Raw genomic sequence first — 20,999 nt, 5'->3', positions numbered from 1 at the left:
CAGTCAGAACACCATGGTAAATGCGATATTTTACAACTTCATAACTCGACAGCTATCATTGATTTGACTTACTACTAAGCTCGTGATATCTTACTCTTATGATAATGGATTGTATTTACGAGGATCTAATATACGATATTTCCTATAAGATTACAATAAATACCGCTGTAATTTAGCTATATCAGCTAACAACATATATTTGACAGTTAGATTCTATCAAATCATAGTAGGGTGTTAGGGTATACTAGTTTAGCTATTACGAATATTAGACAAGTCGGGCGAGCTACGATACGATATAGAGCGGTACTCTCTCGCCGATAATGCCCCTGGCGTATCAGTGAGCCATGTTGCTCGAATTGAACGTAAGATCCTCAACATTGGCGTTGAAGATGTGATGCCATGCACTATAAGATCAGCGTACGAATGATAACAGATCTGACTACACTAGACAACAGAAATACGAAATGAGTGTTCATCTAGGGCGCTGGAATACAGGAGCAAGAACAAAAGACCGAGATACTAGGTTCGAGGGATCCTGCAAAGTACGGGAAAGATGTACCTGTATCACTGGTCCCTTCGTTTCTGGAGCTTCAACAGCATCTGAACCGATCCAAAGCCAACGAAGAAGGACACATATTCTAAAGAGGTAATCATGATTCTAGTCACATTCGCCTATTGCTCTAATAATCACTTTTCTTAAAGTAGCTTCATCTTCCGCCACAACCTTTTGTTTTTGTCTTTCTTATCCCCATTGCCTTGGTTTCCCAACATGGCACCCGAAAAATCAAAACAACAACCGTCACGCAGTCTGGATGAAACCATACCAGCTTCATGCAGCTTTACCAGCCAAGAACTAGATTCTGAGGCATGGAGCAGGTGGATTCGCTGCATGTACACACCTGGTCTCACGGCGACTGAGTTCCTTGATCACTGGAATCAGGCATACAATCGCACCCAAGCAGATTTGATGGCATTAGATACCGAAATCCCCAAAATTGTTCAATATTGGCAGTTCCTTGAAGCAGTTCATTCCCATCCCGACTTGGAACAGTGGTATCCCAATGCGGATTGGGAGTCGAAGGAAGCTATTTCGATGGATCAAGTTCGAGGCCAATTTTTGGAAATTGCTATCAACATCCCCGCAAAAAAACAAATCGTCGCACTTGTGGCCCGATCATCTAGTGGAAGTCGCATGGAAAAAGACGACTACCTTCTCTGGAGTCTAGAGTGGACTAAGCTTTTCTATGAGAGGGCTTACGGCAAAGTTCAATCCGAATGCCACTTTCTTACCTTTGTTCAGTCATCAAATACCCCTTTGCGGCCAACCGGAGAGGTATCGTCTTTTTTGCCAGCCTACACAATGAGGTTGAAGAATATGAGGGAGAGCTGTTCATAGTCGTCAATGGCTGGGATGGGCTAATGACTGATCGAATGAGTTTCTACAACCTCTTTTCTCACTGGGCAGAGCGTATTACGCTCCGAATCTATTCCCAGGAGTCCACCTGGCAGCAAAAGAAATTCTTCGAAGTTAATGTCGCGAAGGTCTGCTCAGTCTTCAGAGGTGAAATAGAGTTTGATATCGAGGACCTGGGCAGTGGCTTCTCTCTCAAAGATTCGACCGCTTTGTTCATTCGGAGATTTAGCGCTATCTCTCTAATGAAAGATGATATTTCTGTTGTATCGACCGAGTTGCGTGCGCTGACCAACGTCAGAAACGAGCAACCGGAGTCCCGCAATTTATCGAAACACATTTGTGGCGACTGCAATATCCCATTTCCGACTTCTATTGACCTTAACCGGCACATGCATCACAAGCACGAGCAACACGAAAATCCTGAAATGCATCTGCGATGCACTTTCTGTGGGTATCTATTCTCGCGGAAGGACCACAGGGATCGACATGCGAGAGAGACGTGCCCCCAGAACCGGACCCCACAGTCTTTGACCCGTGAAACTGTGTTTCATCAGCCGTATCTGTCCAAACACGAACCAACAGCGGACCAAGTGTGCCTGAATGACGTGCAACCCTCTCTTGACCAGCAGTCATTGATCAAGCAAGAGCCTCCAGCCAAGGAACTAAAGCGCTGTCGAAGAGGAAGCAAAGTCCGGTTCCTACCCCCAGAGTCTCTGCCTAAAGGCTCCGACAATGGAATACTTTCTTATTATCAACTCACAGAGAGGCACGCCAAACATCTCCCCCGTCTAGAACTTAATCCTGGCAATCTTGACGGCATGGAAAAAGACATCGTGTACAAAGGAGAGCTTTTTGTAGATATCCTAAGTGCGAACACTTCAAACGATATTCACAGCCCACAAAGCTGCGAACGCATTATGAGAGAAACCACCGCTTCCGATATCAAGCGTCCTCACCTGGGCATCTTAACAAGTTTGACGAACATTTACACGCAGAGGGAATTGAATGGCTGGCAAGATGGGCACAGCTTGGACAGGACGAGGCTGGGGAAAAGCCAATGCCCACAAGGAAATAGGCGTGTGTGCACGCAGATCACAGCTGTATTTCAGGATCATGGGCCTTTAGCTTATAGTGTGTCGATAGTAGGATAGCAATTAGGGTAGCTATTAAGTTACTCTGCCATGGAAAAGAAGTCCAGGGAGCCGAGGAAGTTAAAGTTGATTGAAATTAGAGCTAGAGAATACTCTTATGTGGACCAGATAGACAGCCTCTACGTAGGGAAAACAAGCATGCTGAAATTGATTAGACTTCCAAGCGCTATTACCACCGTCTAGGAGCGTGATTTACTAGTCGAAAGGGAACGTGCCTTTAAAAGGCTAGCTGCCTATATCCACCTGTGGCCTCGGTAAATTGAAGTACAGTATCACCAAGTGATATACTTTACATGCGATTTAACCTAGAATACATTGAACACCTAAACAAGCATACTAACCCTAACCTAACGTATTTTAAGTAAGGCACGTGACCAATAATGGTAGCTCCCTCATAGTGTCAAAATCAGCGAAGAATATCACCAATCCCAGCATGTTAGCTCAGGGGAAGAGCGCCGTAAGTGTCCAATGTCTGGACCCACAATAGAACCTCCACTAACCAATTACACAGGGGCTCATAACCCGGAGGGTATGTTTCACCGACTCCGTCAATTACTCGATTCATCCAACTAACGGTCAACCAGACCCTGGATCGAAACCAGGACATGCTATGTCTATCTTTTTTCTTTTTATTTCAAACACTATCTATTCATATGTTGGCAGGGGCCTTTTGGATATACCTACCATCGTTTTACTCAGTGTGCAAAAAGTAGTGAGATCTATACCTCATTCGAATCATATCTATCTGGCAATCTAAACGGAATGGCATTCTCTAATGGAAGTTACCAGCCACAAATAGGAATCACTTGGAAGTTTTGTTTTGCTCATGACACGAGAAGAACTGATCAGACTTATGCCTCAGGGGAGAACAGAAATGGTAGAAAAAAGATACGCAGACATTAATTATAAAATGGACAAGGAAGAGAAGAGAAGTTAGAACAGCGCTGAAGTAGAGCGAAACAAAAGGCGAACAAGACCAGACACAATCATTCAAGATATACCAAGCCCTTCACCTTTCCTTCGCTTGACAGGGAATTCAAGAAATCATTCACCAGGGGTAGCCTTGCTCATGCTAATCAGACGCTTCACACCGACCTAGAAGTATAGATGTTAGTTGTCAATCCATATCAGAAGGGGTAAAGTTAAGGTTGACTCACCATCCAATTGCCACATTCATCATTCCGGTTGGTAATGATGGCCACCTGAATGGATTGAGCGGCGGCATAATCACGGGCCTGGATTGCGCCAGCCAGGTTCTTCATATCCTCGATGGTGTTGGGCTTGAGCAGGTCCTCGTTGTTCAAATGGTCAAAGAGGATGTTCAAGCGGCGCTCAGCATCGTCGACCTGGACCTTGAACGCCGCGGGGGCTCGGGACTTGACGCGCGCCATATCTGCCGAGAGTATCTCGAAGATAGGCTGTGCGTTGGCAGGGATATGGGAACGGTCACCGGGGGCTGGGGAAATGTCAGTTTACTACGCTTGTAGTACTCAATTGGAAGCGACTTACGGTATTTGGGAGCCGGGGGAGCCGCACGCTGCGACTGGGCTGTACTGGGCCGGGACACCTGGGGTGGCGGAGGGACTGCCTGGGCCATAGGAGGAGGCTGGGTCGCGATAGGCGTACTAGGCGCATATGGGTTCACTGGCGGTGTTTGTGAGACCGCCTGGGTGGCATATGGAGAGGCAGCTCCCTGGGGAGGGGGAGGCACTGGGCCACGGTTCTGCAGTTGCGGGCTTGCGGCCTGAGAAGCAGGGCTCGGTGCGTACCGGTTGGTTGGTGGCGGCATGCTAGGGGGAGCATTGTAGGGTGACGGTCCACGAGGGATCGACGCCGGAGGTGCCATAGTGGATCCCGAAGAGCCCATCGGCGGTGACTGCGGGAGACTCGCGTACGGGTTGGGAGGCGGCGGGGAAGGCCCGGGGATATGGGAAACAGGCGGGACAGCAGATGGCGGCGACATCATACGCGGGGGAGGCGCTTGTCCCACCTTAGGTGGAGGGGGCACAGATGGTGCTCGGGGAGCGCCAACCGGAGGGGGCCCAGTAGGGGAGGTCCTTGGCTCAGAGTCGGCGACTGGTGGGGGAACGGAGAGGCGATGGGTGCAGCGGTAGCGGCAGGGGTTGAGCGGCGGGGTGTGGGAGCCTTTGCGAAGCCCTCAGGCAAATCGTTCCATGCAGGAAGGCCGGTAGCCGTGGTGTATGTTGTGATGGGAGGGTTGGCCGGCGACTGGTTAGATGCACGGGGAGGGGGAGGGACCCCAGCACCTGCAGGCTGTCCACCAAATGCAGATGGAGGGCCATAGCCTGTGGGTCTCATGCCCTGAGTTGACTGATAACCAGTCGCGGGTGCGTATGCTCCTCCGCTAGGAATAGCAGCATAGGGGTTGGCCGGCTGGGATGGCGAAACAGTCGTCTGAGGGGCATAAGGGTTCGCAGGCTGCGTGATGGCGGGCGCAGCGGGAGCAAAGGCGTTGGGATGAGGGACTGAGGGGGCAGCAGGGGAAGCAAGATTGGTTTGCTGCGGCTGGTAAATGTTGGGCTGTTGCGGGAGGGGCTTAAAGGCGGACTTCGCTCCAACAGCGGCCTGCGCCTTCTGCGGTGCCTGTCTCGTGGCTAGCCTGATACGGTTGCGGGCCAGTTCAGCCTCGGGGTGCTTCTCAGGGACAAGGTCGAGGTACTTTTGAGCAATTTGCAGGCGTCCGTGGGTAGCGACAACATCGGCATATTCGACGTACTTGTCGTACAAGACACTCAAGCGCCACTCGGAGTCCTTGGACCGTTCCGTATCCTGGAACTTGGTGACTTGACGGAAGATAGTAACCTTCTCAATCAAACCCTGCAGAGCGCGGACGTGAATGGAGAAGCCGGAGCCGTTGGCATTGGTCTCAATTCCTTTCTGCTCGTTCTCGCGAAGTTCATCGACCCAGATGGCGACAACCTTCTCAAGCTTCGAGCCAGCCAAGAAACAGAAAGAGGCATCCTTGCGGGCACTCTTATCCTCTGTGCCCTGAACTTGTTCAAGAAGGCGGTCACCAAGGACATCGCAGAGATCAGGGAATTCCTTCTCGTCGGCAAATGTGCACAGGGCAGCCATAACCTCCTTCCAGTTGGACAGATCCGCGTTGTGTACAACATCCCAGAGGTTCTTACCCACAATAGACGCGAGCAGACGCATATAGTTAGGGCCACCGGCCTGCTTAGAGAAGTAGTGTTCCTGAGCCTTCTCGACGCACTTGGGACCACCACAGATGGCAATCATGAATGCGTCAGACATGCGATCCTCGCGGAGCGCAACATCCAAAGCCTTCTCGAATTCACCGAGAAGAAGAGCACGAGTGATCTGCTGCTCTGCCTCAGTCTCTGATCCATTGAAGATCTGGAAGGGGTTGTTGGTTTGGGCACCCTTGGAAGCAGCCAGTTCAGACAGGAAGCTGTCCTCCTCGGGGTTGGGCTCAAACATAGATTGCAGGCGCTTGTGCTTCTTAGCTCCCGTCGGCTTCTCGGCGACTCCATTGGCCTCCTCGCCTTCCTTCTTGTCCAGACCAAGCTTGGCGAGGCTATCAGCAGCCTCATCAGCAGCCTGATCCTGGAAGCCCAAGTACTCGACCAAATCCTTGCGTGGGTTGGCGGAGATCAAAGCCTGCATCACCTTCCAGTCTGCCTTTTCTTCTTCACTGGAGGCATCTGTGGCCCGAATCTCACAAAGTGTCTTAAGGTCACCCTGCTTCAGAGCGTCCTCGAACGCTTCCGTGGCATTTCCAACGCTCTCATCGACCTCGAAAGGCGTAATCTTGATCTTGGACACACGAGAGTCCTTCTCATTAAGGCCAAAAGAAACTACCCGGCCACCAAAGCCAAAGGTGGCACCGCATGGCCGTTCGAGCCAGCGAGGGGCCTTGGGGAGAGTGAATTTGGAGACTTGAGGCTGTGTTTGGGCCTTGTTGAAGAAGTCTTCGCCGTCCAAGGCTTGGTTGTGGTCGGCAATAGCCTGAGCATTGTCGGTCTTCGTGTTCTGCAGGGTCTGGACCGAGATCCTTCCATCGAACGAGGCGGTGGCAAAGAAGTTCGGGTTGTGAGGGTTCCAGCGAGTCTGGAAGGTCCAGTTCGTGACTACGGGGAACTCTCCGTAGGCCTGACCGGTCTGCGGGTTCCAGCAGATGTTGCGGTTATCCTTACCGGAAGAAAGAAGAAGGCTTGGGTCATGATCACACCATGAAAGGGAAAGAACACCTGACTCGTGGCCCTTGAGTGTCTGTAGAAAGCATATTAGCATCCGACGCCTTGAGGATGGGCAGTAAACATACCCGCTCGGGGGCATGGGAGTTGCGCAGATCCCAGACATAAAGGTATGGGTCTGACTCAAGCGGTGTCGATGTGATGAGCTTAGTGGGCTAAACACAATTTGTTAGCTAGACTAGTAAAGCATCGATGAGAAGCATAGTGATATCTACCTTCTCAGGGTCCCATGCGACTGCGCTGACAGCTTTCCGGCCCATGTTGTTCAATGTCAGACTTTCTTTCTTGGTCTTGACATCCCAGACTGTGACAAAACCGGCGCTACTACCGGTAACCAAAATATGAGGAACCTTCTTGTTCCAGTCCAAACAGTCGATGTCATCTGTTCGGGCGGCGTTGTTACCCAAGCGAAATGGGTTCTCGAGGTTGTTTAGGTCCGAGATGAATAGCTCTCCCTTTGCACCACCGGTGGCGAGAAGGTTCGAGTGTTTGGGATTGAACTGGAGGGCCTTGATGGCGCCGCTGTGTTTGGTGGTTCTTGACATCAAAGCATCGCTGGGAAGTCGGTTAGCAAGACCGGATGATTATTTGGCATAGAAGTTCCACCAACCTAGATCCAGCAAGTAGCTTATCGGCGTTCCATAGATCCAACGATCCGTTCTCCAAACCGCCCGCAATGACACCCCGTTTGCTGTCCTCGGATGTAGTCCAGGCGAGATCGTTGAAGCTAGACACAGTATTCGATCAGCAGACTGCTCCCCGTCAAGTCCTGGATGACAATCATACCCAGCGTCCGTATCGATCTTCGCTAGCGGCTGCAGCTCCTCGCTCGCGTCCTCGCGGTCGAGACCCAGATCCCACAGCTCGAGACATGTCTTGTTGGAGAAGTCGGCATCGACAGCCCCAGCGCGGGTTCCGGTGGCGATCAATGGCGATGCGGCCCCGGGCGACCAGGCGAAGGTGGCCGTCCTTGGGATTTCCCTCAGACGCACCATGATGATGGTATGGGAGGTATGTTTTGCAGATGATCGAGGCCAATAGATCAAAGGAAAGAAAAGGAAACGAGAGCTTAAATAAAGGAAAGGATCAAGAATCACCCCCTATGAATAATTGACAACGGGGTGATGTTCTAGAGGTCCCAAGTATAGTAGTAAACCAAGTGGCCTCCTGGACTTGGAGGGACCGGGGAACTCGCGCTAGACCACTTTGGGACTCGCCAAAACACCCCCGAGGCTTGAGCTGCACGTGATATCTGTTCCGCTCTGGGTGAAGGAGTCTTGAACATAAGATCCTGCTTTAATTGCACGCGCTACGTTCTTTTCATCTCCAGCAACCTCGAAATCCGTCGCATTTCCCCCTATATCTGAGATTCCCACCAGTTGAACCTGAGCGGAACTGGACACCATGAGCGAAACCACTCGGTTGAAGAGCACCGTCTACGTCGGAGGTCTTGACCAGTCCGTAACTGCGCATACTCTTGCAGAAGCATTCGTTCCATTTGGCGAAGTTGTCGATATTTCGCTGCCCAAGCCAGATCAGCCGAACTCCACCGACCTTCACCGTGGATATGGATATGTCGAGTTTGATCTACCACTAGATGCCAAAGAGGCAATCGAAAACATGGACGGCAGCGAGATTTACGGACGCACTATCAAGGTTGCTCAAGCAAAGCCGCAGAAGGATGCCAACGAGGGATTAGGCAGCAAGACCGCAATCTGGGAACAGGTGCGTAGGACTCAATTTTATCTGGTCGCATTCGGAACTAACCCCATTGTCTACAGGAGGGCTATTTGGCCAAGCATGCAGTAAGCGAAGAAGACCGGGAAGCTGCCGAAGAGGCGCAAGCTGCCAGCGGTCGTCCGCAAGACCCGATGCAGGGCTTGGAACAGCTAGATGTTGCCGGGCCAAAGCCCGAGTGAAGCATGCTACACCTTACGATAGCTACGACGAAAATGACAAACAAAAAAGCATAAATCCAAAACACGACAGTACTATTTGTCACAAGTACATCATCAGGAACCAGGCTCGCGAAGTCGGAATATGTACACGGGCTCCCGAACCCGAGCCCGTTCTTTTTTGTCTCCGCTGCTTTGCTCAAATTATGCTCAGCGGCTTCACATTCTCCTAATCAACAATACAAGCGGCAGAATTCCAAAAAGCTGCGAATCGCATTGAGGAGCTCAAAGAAACATGATGGTACATTTAGTGCTCACGGCTCTCGGGGCTGTTGCGGTAGAGACGCAGGGTCTTGTCGGTCATGAGCTTCTTGCCGCAAGAGTAGATGGCAGCGCCGACGGCAACACTAGAATCATGGCAGTTAGCATCGCACACAAGCTGAGTTGTTCGGCAGAGCAGATAGGAGAAAATTCGGGTATGGGCTCCGGGATTGAGCGGGAAATCGTATAAGATAAGTTTAGACATACGCGAGGACGAATCCTAAATGTCAAAAGAATGTTAGATTGATTATTCGTCCCGACTTGTAGCAAAGGTAGTACGACATACCGATGGGGAGCAATTCTGGGGGATTCTCTTGACCTGGCGCAGACGCTGGGAGATGGTGTGCGCTGTAAACACAGGGTTAGTTCAATTGCCACGAAATGGTCGCGAAGCCAGTCTATATAGCTCCGTTTATCATCAGATCTAGTGATCCAGGAGATTCATACCGCTGTGAGGCTCCTTCTGTAGCCAGGAGTTAGTAACCGAACCGATCGTATGATCACGCCTCAGCCGAGGGAGAAAGGAACATACCGGGGAAGCAAAGGCAAAGGCCCGTGTGGGCTGCATGCGCAGCATGCGAGTAGGATACATGGCGAGAGTGAGTTGCTAGACGAAGTGCAAGCAAGAGAAGTAGTGGGATGAGGAGGTTGGACGGGCAGCTTTCCAGAAACGTGACTGGCTCGGGTGTAAAAGCGAGAACGCTCAGTGGCTCTCGCTTGACCGCCCGCGGTCATACCCGGCACTTCACAGCTTCAATCACCCAACGTCGCTCTTCCCGGCTCACTTTCTCCCCTCCTCCTGATCATACCACTCCAATTCTTTTTCTCGTGTGTTGTTTCTTCTGAAGCTACACATCGCAAATATGGGTGCCATTCCGGAAGCCGACCCCGATGAAGTTCTCGAGACAAAGCCCTTCAAGTTCGTGACTGGTACGTTCTCTCCCCTCTCCCACGAAACCGGGGCCAGACGCCCAAATTAAGAGTCAATGGCTAATTTAATTGCAGCTGGTGCGTATATATCCGAATCCTGTCCGCTTGCTTCGCTTCGAGGATGCGTTTGGACTGTTAACCCCCGATCGGCTGGTGGATGGTGAAATTGACAATTTTTGATTGAATCGTAGGCTACGACGCCCGTTTCCCCCAGCAGAACCAGTATGTGATTTCGTCCCCGTTCGATAATATATGATTACTAACTTTCGTTCCCTTGTTAGGACCAAGCACTGCTGGCAGAACTATGTCGACTACTACAAGTGCACCACTGCCAAGGGCGAGGATTTCCGCCCCTGCAAGCAGGTATGTCAGGCAATATTCAAATGGAAACACAGTGATATCTAACCTGTCTTTCTGCAGTTCTATCACGCCTTCCGCTCTCTGTGCCCCAAGGCCTGGACCGACCGTTGGGACGCTCAGCGTGGTACGTATTGAATCGCCTGATTTTGCTTTCATTCATGCTAACGATTCATGACAGAGGCTGGCAACTTCCCTGCTCACCTCGACAAATAGATAGCCAACGAGCATTTTGGGTTGGTTAAATGAGCTGTGTCAATTTTATGTATCGTCAAGTTCCAGTGTACTCTACTGGGTCACGCGGGATACAGTCCCTATCTTCCTAGGTCATTTTGTCCATCAAGGCAAGAAAGGATGTCTATAGACTGGCCGTATTGCAAAGACACTTATTGTTAGCTGGTGCTTGTCTTACTAAATTAGGGTAGTTTCTCTGTCTTTGTAGACATTGTTGTGCCAGCCATGGCTTACAATCGCAAATTAAGACCACTCAGGAAACAGTTGTCCTTGCGGAAATGCTTTAAGTGCGATTCAGTGTGTATCTAATTCTATATGATCCCAGTCTCCCAGCAAAATGTATACACCACATCCTGTACAGGTAGGCCATGTTCAAGGCAGGTGTTGTACGACTCACCGTGACCATCACTCAAGTCTCTAATGAAAGAGACACCCAAAGAATGCTAGCTATATACAAGCCAAAGAGTTGCTCGTAAATCCCAAAAGTGCACCACCCAAACAGAAAATAACAAAAGATGGGAAAAGTCGTATATACCGAGAAATGATCGGGCAGAGGCGTAAATGAGGTTTTGAGATGGCGAATGGTGAAAAGAGAGCCCGAAGAGAGATGGCAGCTTGTATCTCTACCTTTATAGAGCCTTCATCTTACGGTAAAGCTTCTTGTGCTCCTCAAGGAAGAGGAAGGTAGCAATGGTGTGAGGACCCAGGCGAATAAAGCTAGGCACCCAACCACGGAAAGTCCACGCAAGGCCTTCCTTGCGACAGATATCACGCAGAAGACCCACAATGGTATGGCCGCGGCTCTCAGCAGGAGAAGCGCTCATAATGCGAGTCTTAATCACATCCACAGGACTGCAGACGGTAGTAGCCACGAACCCAGCCATGAACGACGCTGTGAAGTGTGTGCCGAGGTTATCGGCCATGCCGGCCTTCTCAATACACATGCGCTTGAAGGTATCGTAAGAGGCGAGTTGCGAGGCAGTCATGAGAATCGCACGGGTGGAGTTGGGCCACACTCCGCGGAAGAGAGAACCAAATCCCTCTGTCTTGGTCATCTGCACGAGGCCGTGGAATGCGTGGCGGTAGTTGCGGCGCTGGGCTGGAGGGAGGGCTGCGTCGGATTGCATGCGGACGTTCATCACATCGGCTGGGTTACCGGCGATACCACCGATGAAGCCGGATGCGCAGGCCATGCCAACCAAGGTCAGCATGCTCGGTGCGGCGCCCGCTTCTGAGGGCGTGGCGAAGCGCGACTTCAGTTCTTCGTATATACCAAATCGAGTTGTGGAATAGGTTATTTGACGGAGGAGCGCGGCCGAGAGCTATAGTTCCAGATCCAATTCGCCCCCTGTTAGCCAACTTTTCCCCTTCATTGTTGGTGCCCTGGCACCTCTGCCATGCACTGGGTCTTGAGCTTTGCACATACACCACTGTATAACCCGGTGAAACCAGTATTCTTCACAATATGTCCAAATGTGCCAATCATTGTTCTCGGCGCATCAGGCGCGCGCGTCTGTAACCGGACCTATTATGCGACAAGCGATCTATCAGCGTCTGGGCTCGAAACCAAGGGTGGCCACAAAGGACCGAACAGTCTCGGACGGAAAGCCGCCACATACCTTGACTAGAAACAGCATGTCAGTATGCATAACGCGATCAGCTAGGAACCAACATACCCAAATCCAGCGGATGCGTCACGCCTGCAGCAAAGCATGACGCCGAACCTCCAAACCAAAACGGATAATGCATCTGCTTCGGTTTTGAGGGCGTTTGAACGGACACGACTCGGTGGGCAGGAGCCTCCAACATCTTGCCGTCCGACATGGTGACTTAGATCCCTATGAACAAGAAGAAAAACAAAAGGAGGGGGAGAGGCTGAAGTAAGGCTCTTTTTTTCGGACTTTGACGTAATTTCGTCAAAAACCAACGGAGTCAAATCAGACCTCCGAGACCCACTCGGCCCGTCAGTCTGGGCCAATCACATCTATTTGACTCATGAGGGCTGCATAATCTGGCCAATCACGGCATCGGTTATGCGTTTCCTTTGCGCCGATGGAACAAACGTTCTGTAAGGGACATACAACGCCGAGTCCCTGAATGCTATAGACGGCTATTTCTCGGTGGTTGAAATGGACACCGAGGGTGCGATCGCGAGTATCGCCATTGATGTCTCCGCGTTTGATCTCTGCGGACTTTATTCGGCTATGGAGATCTTCGGATTTATTGCGGGTGTTGGATAACCGAGGGACGAGCCCTGGAGGGGTGTAGAGGGGTGATGAGATATCCACAAAACCTAAGTTTAGGTGAGACGATCAGGGTATAGCGTGTATTGATGCCCACGGTAGACACACGGTCTATTGAAATTTAACTGAAATTGGGCTTTGATATATTTCTTGATAGTATAAGTTGACGTTAGTTGCTGCGCGCAAATATATACCTTGGTTGTAGTTCGAGAGACCGAGCAAAAAGAAATTACTAGTGCACTGTATATAGTTCTAACCAAGGGGACAAAGATATGCGACACATTGTATTGAATTTCTAGTAAAATAGCAGACAGTAAGTGGACGGTTTCACAAAATATATAGTATGTGTAGGCCCAACGCCAGAATCAACAGTGAAAGAAAGCATTTCCAATGAACTAGACTAAGACAGAGACAAAGTTGTGGAGTATTGCGTCCATTCCATGCTAAGATCATTCTCAAAATGCACACTGAGTTTCCTGTCTGAAGTGCAGATTAATCTTCATCAGATATGATAATGTACTTCGGGGACTAATTTCCCCGGCCCGAAGATGTTTTGATAGACGTTAAACGCAGACAATTTCAAGCTCGACCAACCCCCAGACTCACCACCAAAAATGCGATTGTTCGCAACAGGCCGAGCCCTGCGCGCCAGCAGTGGCCGCTGGTCAATTGCCTCAACACGGCCCCGAACCGCCATTCCGCGATCCCTCCCGCTGAAGTCGATCACCCTCACCCGCAATTGGAGCTCAACCACAGCCCGCCAAACAAACGAACCAAAGAGCACAGCCTCTCAAACACCAAAGCAACCCTCAACCCTCAACATCGAGGGCGACACCTACCCAACCGACCAATGGACCAACACCCCAGACACAATCCTCTCCCACGTCGGACGACGCCTTTACCTAGACGAGAACCACCCACTCGCCATAACGCGCAAGCTAATCGAAAGCCAATTTCCGGCCCCAAGCTACGGCAATTACTCAGAGAAGAACCCAGTCGTCTCAACAAAACATAATTTCGACGTCCTCGGCTTCCCGGCAGACCACCCAGGCCGCAGCCGCACTGATACCTACTACGTCAACGACAAGACCGTCCTGCGCACACACACAAGCGCCCACCAGCAAGCCTACTTCCAGCAAATTGCCCGCAATGAAAATACCCGCCCAGACGAAGTTGGTTACACTGTCATTGCGGATGTCTACCGCCGCGACGCAATCGACCGCAGCCACTACCCTGTCTTCCACCAGATGGAAGGTGCAATGCTGTGGAAGCGGCCAGCCACGGACCCGCTAGCAGCGTCCAAGGAAACAGCAGCTAAGATCATGGCTGATGTGGAGAAGATCCCTAAGCATGATGTTGTCGTCGAGGATCCCAACCCGACTATCCATGACCAGCGCAATCCCTTGCAGAATGAGCATCACAATGCTGAGGAAGTCGAGGCAGTGGCTGCGCATTTGAAGCGCTCGCTTGAGAGGATGGTTATTAAGATTTTCACGGAAGCGAGTAAAGCCGCGGCGGCTAGTAGCGGCGGCGATGTCGAGGCTGAGCCGTTGAAGGTGCGCTGGGTGGAGGCTTACTTCCCCTTCACGAGCCCGTCATGGGAGCTGGAGGTCTTCTGGCAAGGGGACTGGCTGGAGATCCTGGGCTGTGGAGTGATCAAGCAAGATTTACTGATCAATTCGGACGTGCCGGACCGCATTGGCTGGGCTTTTGGCCTTGGTCTTGAGCGTATTGCCATGTTGCTCTTCAACATCCCTGATATCCGGTTGTTCTGGTCACGCGATGAGCGGTTCCTGTCCCAGTTCCGGGCTGGGCATATTGCGCGCTTTGAGCCTTTCTCTAAGCATCCGGCTTGCTATAAGGATGTTGCTTTCTGGTTGCCTGGTGCTGCTGTGACTGGTGGCGGTAGTGCTGCTGGGGGTGCGGTGCCTTTCCATGAGAATGATGTTATGGAGATTGTTCGGTTGGTTGGTGGGGATCTCGTTGAGGATGTTACTCTCATTGATGAGTTTACGCATCCGAAGACTGCGCGGAAGAGCATGTGTTATCGGATTAATTATCGCAGTTTGGAGAGGACGTTGACGAATGAGGAAGCTAATGAGATCGATCTGAAGGTTCGGGAGAAGTTGGTCAGTGATCTTGGTGTTGAGTTGAGGTGATTTTGGCTTAGATCTTGTACTATACTGTTACTATTAGATGTGAATTTTGTAAATTATAGCATTCCTCTCATTAAATCAAAGCCTTTTGGATACTCGCGCGAGTCTAGTATACTGACCCAAGCATCTACCTTATTGAAGCACTACATTATAAAGCATAGTCCATAGAACGAAACATGAAAACATCAGAGGCTATGGCAGCGCCCCAGAAGGTGTATATTGTACAGATGAGGAGGAGAGAGGTAGCAGAGGATAGCGACCCAGATTGCACGAAACAAGCGAAAACACACCACCAACACGAGACAATCCGGACGCCTCCAGGTACATGCAACAAAGGTGTATCATACAACCGAATTCAAGAGACAAGCAGAAAGGAAGGAAAGGTTTCTCCCGGGTCCAAAAGCCAGCCGTATCCGAGTACAAAACCCTATCGTGATCATGATGTATGGTATATGGTACAGAGAAGAAAGAAGTGAGGAAAAGGCGGAGAAGTGAAGAATTATAAGGTATTGTCGGAAGAGATTTAGTCGTTCTTGACGACACCAACCTTAGCAGCCTAGCAGAGAGAAGAACGTCAGTCAAAATGGTCTTCAATACTGAAATAGCAGTGGGACTCACCCGTAGAACGCGTCCGTTAAGGGTGAAGCCCTTGCTCTGGACGAACATGACATCTCCATCCTCGAGACCGTCGGCCTTGGCCATGAAGGTAGCCTCGTGCAGGTTAGGGTCGAACTTCTGGGCCTTGCCCTCGACCTTCTCGCCGGGGTCGAAGCGCTCTAGACCGTGCTTCTGCAGGGTGTTCAGGAGGATGTGTTGGGTCATCTTGAGACCGGAGACGAGCTCAAGGAAGTCCTTGTTCTCATCGGTCTTCTCAGCAGAGAGCTTATCCTCGGGCACGGCCAGCAGGGCGCGGTCAAAGTTGTCAATGCTGTCAAGGAGGTCCTTGGCGAAACGCTGAATGGCGAAGTTACGGGCGCCATCCATGTCACGCTTGGTGCGCTCCTGGAGGTTGCGGAAGTCGGCGACGGAGCGAAGGTACTTGTCCTACAGAGGAATTATTTAGCATTGGGGATGGATGGCGTGGAGCTTAGATGAATGACAAACCTTCAGCTCGATCACTTCCTTGTTCTTCTCATCAAGCTCCTTCTGGAGGGGATTCTCGGCCTCGCCATTCTGAGCTTCCGTTGCCTCCTTCTCTGTGGAGTAGCAGCGGGTGGTCTGGGGCGCGAATGCCCGAATAGCCGCCGGCACACGCGATTGTGTTGTCCGCCGCAGCGCCTGCGATGCGGGGGAAAAAGAGGAGATGACGGAGCGGGAGGCCTGAGCCTGTCTGAAGATGGATCGTTGGAACATTATGAATGGTGAGATGTGGAATTGAGAAGCTTGGGAGATTCAGTGACTCGGGATGGTTCTCGGACAAAATTCATCGGGAATCACCTGACCGCTTTAAGGAAAAACGCAGGGCCGAGTGGACCTTCTTCTACTTTCTATAGATCTACAGAAGCTCGACATTGTTAGCTCTTTAAAAGGCATGCACATTTTGTTTATGATGAAAGGGACAGCTGCTTACCAGAAAATATTGATTCACATTCATGCAATTCAATTTCTCAGCCCTGAACAATATAATTCATTTCTGGTTATATAACGTTACATCTACGGCCAAACTCGAGACCCCATGAGAAGACAACATATTTATTGTTCCCGAAAACGAGCACCCATCATACGCTCAATATAGCCCGCAATCTGTCCGCCATGGACCTCTCCGCTGCCTCACTGACAGGCGCAAACACATCATATGCGTGAGGAAGAGCCGGATAAACATGAAGCTCCGTCTCAATATTCTCCTTAGCAATCCGCGAAATATACTTCAAACTCTCCTCAAGGAACATGTCCAAAGTGCCAACCTCCAGGTATGTACTCGGAAGACCCTTGAGAGTAGCCGCACGAGCCGGAGCAGCATACTGTGACACGCGATCGGTTCCATAATCATCACCCAGGTAAGCAGACCAAGCAGTGATGTTTACTTCAGGTAACCACATAAGGAGACCATCCATTGCCGGAATGGGAGCAATGTTGCGGTCATCCAACATGGGATAAATCAGCATCTGCTTTGCGACGGGAGGCGAATGACTCCGATCCCGAGCCATCAGGTTGATGCTGGCTACCAGGTTTCCCCCGGCGCTCTCTCCAACTGTGATGATGCGCTTGGGATCAATTGAGAACTGAGCTGCGTGCTCCTGCAACCAGACCAACGCAGAATAGCCGTCTTCTGCGGGCGTCGGGTACGGATGCTCAGGTGCCAATCTGTAGTCGACAGAGAATACCTGCACGCCGGACTTTTGGGCAAGTAAATCCTGGGCTTTCTTGAAAATATGTGCACGGCCCATGATCAGTCCGCCGCCGTGGAAATGTAGAATTGCCGGCTGTGGTGTCGTTGTGTCGAGGTCTTTTCTCCAGTGCCGGTATACAGCAATGGATTGCCCGTCATATGTTGGGATTTGGTGTTCTTCATAGTTGACATCGGCAGCTTCAGGGAGTAGCGTCATCAACTTCACAAAACCAGGTTCCACGCTAGCTCGAATGGAAAGTGGGTTGCTTCTATCAGGCTGGGGGCCGTTGGCTTTAGCTGCCAACAAGGGCGCTACAGCCTTTTGGAAGACTGGGTCGAATTGGAGAGGCATTATGTAGGTATATATTGGAGTAGGCTAAATTGATTTTGTTTCTTAATAAAACATAGAACATTTGAAGATCCAAGTACGAGCGTCTTTATAACAGATCAGACTCGGCCCCCATGCTTGGCGGGGCGAGCGCTTAGATTAGTCTATGGGGCCGAACAGGGTTCGAAAGTCTCCGCTGGCACCCAAAGGGGCCTCGGGATCGGCTTGATTGATGCCGCAGAAGGGTCGGCGAGTTTCATTATGGATTTGTCCGTATGAGTCAGTTCTGTATTTGATTAGTTACAGTATGCAGCTGTGAAACAAGAGGTAAAAATTGATATTCGAAAGAATTGCAAATTAGGCAAGCCTTAGAAACCCCCCTGTGACTATTGCCTGCCCCTCTAGCCGAGTACATATTACTTCTTGAAAGCGACAACACACATTCCTAACCACCGTATACACGAACCAATTTAATAATGCTGGTTCCATCGGCAAGTACTTCCTTCTCTTCCTCGAGTTTATAATCTCCCCAGCGAGGCAGCAACACCGTCCAGATGTACCAATAGAGAACCCCGAAGAGGAGACTGCATTAGTTAGTAATATTCCAATGTATAACTATGAAAATGTCTTCAAACTCACATTCCAATACCAACAATCGCATAGGTCGCATAGAAGAAATCGACGTCCCCTTGCCAGTTGGGCGGCGGGATCCATGGGGTTATCAACAGAGTCAGGCATACCGCGACTCGTAGCCAGACAGCCGGCAACCAAGCCTTAAAGGGCCGCACAAGATCTGGCTCCCGATAGCGAACTATAAGTAGACCGACCGTAACTGACAATGCAAAGATCTGTCCTGGGTATCCCTCCAAATCTAGGATAAAGTTGTAGACGTCGCCTTGTGGTGGGAGAGATATGACCAGAGTAGAGGGGATATAGTGCACAATCAGTCCACCGAGTGGAGTGCCAAATGGCCGCGTTGACGAGAGAGCATTCTGCCATGGAAGGAACCCTTGTCGTGCTATTTCCTGGTTGACGCGCGCCTATAGTGTATACGTTAGTCTGAAGCTTGTGGCCCAGAGGGAACAAACATACTAAGGCAAATGTCACAACCATCACATTTCCAGCTGCGGAAATTGCGATGGCCAGCGGGAAGAAAATCTTTCCAATATGATCACCAAATAATCGTTGAAACAGCAATGCGCCCACCAATTCTCCGCTGTTTTTGATCTCTTCCAAAGGAATAACGAGAAAGTACGAAAGGTTTGCCAGGGTATACAATGCCCCAGCTGTCAGTAGGGCGGTGGGACACACAGTCTTTACTATACCAACAGGATCATGCACTTCATTGAGAACATTGTTCACGTTGTTTAGACCGGCATAGGAGTAGTAGACCTTAAACAACGCCGTCGAAAGCACGCTCCAGCTCCAATTTGATCCTTCCCACATTGAATCCCAAGAAAATGGACTGCCAGTCTTTGCTCCTGGAGAGAAGTCATCAGTATTTCCATAAAACTGGAGAAATACTACCCAGATTCCCGTCAAGGACATTGCACCAATGAGGAATATCTTCACCCATCCGAGAATATTCTGGATATAGATCCCCGTCTTCAAAAAGCAGCCATGAATGATAGTAATGACCGTCAAAAGACCAACAGCAAGTGCCTTATGTTGAGACTCAGTCGGCACAGTACCAAGTGCAAAGAAGATATACTTCGAGAAAATGATGCAGTTGCTGGCCGTGAATCCCAGAAGCACCGCCTGGACTGCGATGAGGCTCGAGGCAAGAAACCTCGGTCGGGGATAGGTATACTCAAGGTACACCTATATACAACACTCCAGTTTAGCCGATGCATCTCTTGTGTGTTACAGCGGTATTTTTACCTTTTCCCCTCCTGACCGAGGTAGCATGCAGCCGTACTCCATCGACACTGCCATACCACAAGCTGACAATATCGTTCCGACAAGCCATACTAAGAGAGTCAATCCAATACTTCCGGCGGATTTAACAATGGAGCCTGGAGTAGCGAAAATACCGCTGCCGATAACACGGGAAACGACTAATATGTATGCGCTTGACCAGTTGAGGCTTTTTCTATAGGTCGCTCCTGGCAGTGCGTCGGGGTATGGCGCGGGGAGATCATCATGTGTATTATCTTGTGGTTGGATTGTAATTTGTGAAATTGCACCGGAGTGGCTTGATGCGCCCAGAAGAGGCTGTGTTTCCTGGGTACCCATGGGGAGGGTTTTATGTAGGAAACAACAATCCCACGTCCGATTTAAATATTTCCAAGCAAAACCGACGAGTATCGAGGCAGCCAGTGTTATTCATAGGAGATAAGGTGCTTTTTCGGAAGTTGCTTGGAAATCATCATATTGGCTGGCACGTCATTCAGGCCGGATGTTGTGTATTTCATCCCTGCGTTCGGCTGTTCAAGAATGGGGTACTCATGTTGACTGATCACTTAAAATGTAATGTTGAGATTAGATCGCTTATTATTTTACCCATTTGAAGTTTCTTGATTTCTTATACGTTGGTAATCCATTTCTGCATCACATGTAACAGCTGTAAAAAGTACGACGACCCCAAATAGTCCAGATGATCCTTCTCAATATGACCCAAATTCCTGTAAGTGTTGGTCTAGAGATGACACTGAGCTTATATATGGCATACAAAAATGGATTTGTAGGAAATGGGAGACGAGATTTCACTACAAATCAGAGATGGCTATAGATCCAGAATACGTAGTAGCACTTCCACCCATGTATGCCACCCGAACTGCGATATCGACTGTCCAATTCTGAACAAGCTTTTCTATGCCCCCGGGTACATTAATCAACTGGTTAACTCGCTAAATATGTTACCACTATAACCCCCCAGTGACAATGACCATCGGACAGATTCAATGTTAGACTGTGTGACTTCTCCCTATAATGATAAAGTCCCAGCCTGAGTCCTGCATCACCTATGAAATTATTGCAAATTATTGCAAGGTTCATACCCGTCGATAGATAAGCGCAACGCAATCCGAAAATATGGTCGAAATTTGACCTCAATGCCCTCAGAAACTCAAAAAAGTAACCTCGAGCAATCCTGTAAGGACCGCCCCGCCCCTTATCTGTACCTTTCCGAGGATAGGAGGAGGATTACATGAAAAACGAATCAGAAGTGGTGCTGAGCTCGACACCATCGAATTCCGTGGTTACCAGTAAAACAATATCAAAAGGCTCTATTTCTCAGGACATCCGGGGACTAAAAGCGATCTGTTACCAGTGAAATAAAACCAAAAAGCTCGATTTACTAGCATTCCGGGGGAATAAAAGCCAGCTCCCAACTTAGTCTTAAGAATTGATTATGCCGTTAATAGATTAAAAGCAGTTGATGGAAGCTAAAGAGCTGGCAGTG

The 20,999-nt window shown here is 50.0% G+C and overlaps 11 protein-coding genes across 11 annotated transcripts; 4 read left to right on the top strand and 7 right to left on the bottom strand.

Annotated features, from left to right (window-relative positions):
- Positions 1 to 769: 769 nt before the first annotated feature.
- Positions 770 to 2,489, top strand: N7446_006879 (C2H2-type zinc finger protein; the record flags this gene model as incomplete). The annotated part of the gene is given in 3 exon segments (XM_058515626.1): positions 770 to 1,338; positions 1,353 to 2,268; positions 2,310 to 2,489. 3 exon segments carry the CDS (start codon positions 770 to 772, stop codon positions 2,487 to 2,489), a joined length of 1,665 nt encoding a protein of 554 aa, XP_058372804.1.
- A 1,120-nt stretch (positions 2,490 to 3,609) lies between these two features.
- On the bottom strand, positions 3,610 to 4,411 carry N7446_006878 (uncharacterized protein; the record flags this gene model as incomplete). The annotated part of the gene is made up of 3 exons (XM_058515625.1): positions 3,610 to 3,660; positions 3,723 to 4,021; positions 4,075 to 4,411. The coding sequence occupies 3 exons, from the start codon at positions 4,409 to 4,411 to the stop codon at positions 3,610 to 3,612; spliced, it is 687 nt and encodes a 228-aa protein (XP_058372803.1).
- Positions 4,412 to 4,527: 116 nt separating this feature from the next.
- Positions 4,528 to 7,798, bottom strand: sec31 (putative protein transport protein (SEC31); the record flags this gene model as incomplete). Its single annotated transcript, XM_058515624.1, has 5 exons — positions 4,528 to 6,819; positions 6,872 to 6,958; positions 7,019 to 7,358; positions 7,414 to 7,530; positions 7,590 to 7,798. The coding sequence occupies 5 exons, from the start codon at positions 7,796 to 7,798 to the stop codon at positions 4,528 to 4,530; spliced, it is 3,045 nt and encodes a 1,014-aa protein (XP_058372802.1).
- Positions 7,799 to 8,207: 409 nt separating this feature from the next.
- N7446_006876 (RNA-binding protein) lies at positions 8,208 to 8,722 on the top strand (the record flags this gene model as incomplete). The annotated part of the gene is made up of 2 exons (XM_058515623.1): positions 8,208 to 8,528; positions 8,585 to 8,722. The coding sequence occupies 2 exons, from the start codon at positions 8,208 to 8,210 to the stop codon at positions 8,720 to 8,722; spliced, it is 459 nt and encodes a 152-aa protein (XP_058372801.1).
- Positions 8,723 to 9,005: 283 nt separating this feature from the next.
- Positions 9,006 to 9,611, bottom strand: N7446_006875 (uncharacterized protein; the record flags this gene model as incomplete). The annotated part of the gene is made up of 4 exons (XM_058515622.1): positions 9,006 to 9,239; positions 9,306 to 9,367; positions 9,467 to 9,482; positions 9,552 to 9,611. 4 exons carry the CDS (start codon positions 9,609 to 9,611, stop codon positions 9,006 to 9,008), a joined length of 372 nt encoding a protein of 123 aa, XP_058372800.1.
- A 271-nt stretch (positions 9,612 to 9,882) lies between these two features.
- Positions 9,883 to 10,522, top strand: N7446_006874 (cytochrome c oxidase subunit VIb; the record flags this gene model as incomplete). Its single annotated transcript, XM_058515621.1, has 6 exons — positions 9,883 to 9,949; positions 10,025 to 10,027; positions 10,141 to 10,171; positions 10,231 to 10,312; positions 10,370 to 10,433; positions 10,488 to 10,522. The coding sequence occupies 6 exons, from the start codon at positions 9,883 to 9,885 to the stop codon at positions 10,520 to 10,522; spliced, it is 282 nt and encodes a 93-aa protein (XP_058372799.1).
- Positions 10,523 to 11,169: 647 nt separating this feature from the next.
- N7446_006873 (uncharacterized protein) lies at positions 11,170 to 12,364 on the bottom strand (the record flags this gene model as incomplete). The annotated part of the gene is made up of 4 exons (XM_058515620.1): positions 11,170 to 11,862; positions 11,967 to 12,065; positions 12,160 to 12,164; positions 12,217 to 12,364. The coding sequence occupies 4 exons, from the start codon at positions 12,362 to 12,364 to the stop codon at positions 11,170 to 11,172; spliced, it is 945 nt and encodes a 314-aa protein (XP_058372798.1).
- A 1,033-nt stretch (positions 12,365 to 13,397) lies between these two features.
- N7446_006872 (phenylalanine--tRNA ligase) lies at positions 13,398 to 14,942 on the top strand (the record flags this gene model as incomplete). The annotated part of the gene is made up of 1 exon (XM_058515619.1): positions 13,398 to 14,942. One exon carries the CDS (start codon positions 13,398 to 13,400, stop codon positions 14,940 to 14,942), a length of 1,545 nt encoding a protein of 514 aa, XP_058372797.1.
- A 520-nt stretch (positions 14,943 to 15,462) lies between these two features.
- grpE (mitochondrial nucleotide exchange factor MGE1) lies at positions 15,463 to 16,292 on the bottom strand (the record flags this gene model as incomplete). Its single annotated transcript, XM_058515618.1, has 3 exons — positions 15,463 to 15,495; positions 15,558 to 15,983; positions 16,044 to 16,292. 3 exons carry the CDS (start codon positions 16,290 to 16,292, stop codon positions 15,463 to 15,465), a joined length of 708 nt encoding a protein of 235 aa, XP_058372796.1.
- A 365-nt stretch (positions 16,293 to 16,657) lies between these two features.
- On the bottom strand, positions 16,658 to 17,620 carry N7446_006870 (alpha/beta hydrolase; the record flags this gene model as incomplete). Its single annotated transcript, XM_058515617.1, has 1 exon — positions 16,658 to 17,620. One exon carries the CDS (start codon positions 17,618 to 17,620, stop codon positions 16,658 to 16,660), a length of 963 nt encoding a protein of 320 aa, XP_058372795.1.
- A 421-nt stretch (positions 17,621 to 18,041) lies between these two features.
- N7446_006869 (putative methionine permease) lies at positions 18,042 to 19,831 on the bottom strand (the record flags this gene model as incomplete). The annotated part of the gene is made up of 4 exons (XM_058515616.1): positions 18,042 to 18,180; positions 18,236 to 18,636; positions 18,689 to 19,417; positions 19,478 to 19,831. The coding sequence occupies 4 exons, from the start codon at positions 19,829 to 19,831 to the stop codon at positions 18,042 to 18,044; spliced, it is 1,623 nt and encodes a 540-aa protein (XP_058372794.1).
- Positions 19,832 to 20,999: the final 1,168 nt, after the last annotated feature.

Source organism: Penicillium canescens, assembly GCF_028828765.1.
Source record: "Penicillium canescens strain IBT 15451 chromosome Unknown utg000004l_segment0_segment0, whole genome shotgun sequence".
Lineage (NCBI taxonomy): Eukaryota > Fungi > Ascomycota > Eurotiomycetes > Eurotiales > Aspergillaceae > Penicillium > Penicillium canescens.
Note: the sequence above shows the minus strand (reverse complement) of the source record. Positions and strands in the feature narration are given on the sequence as shown.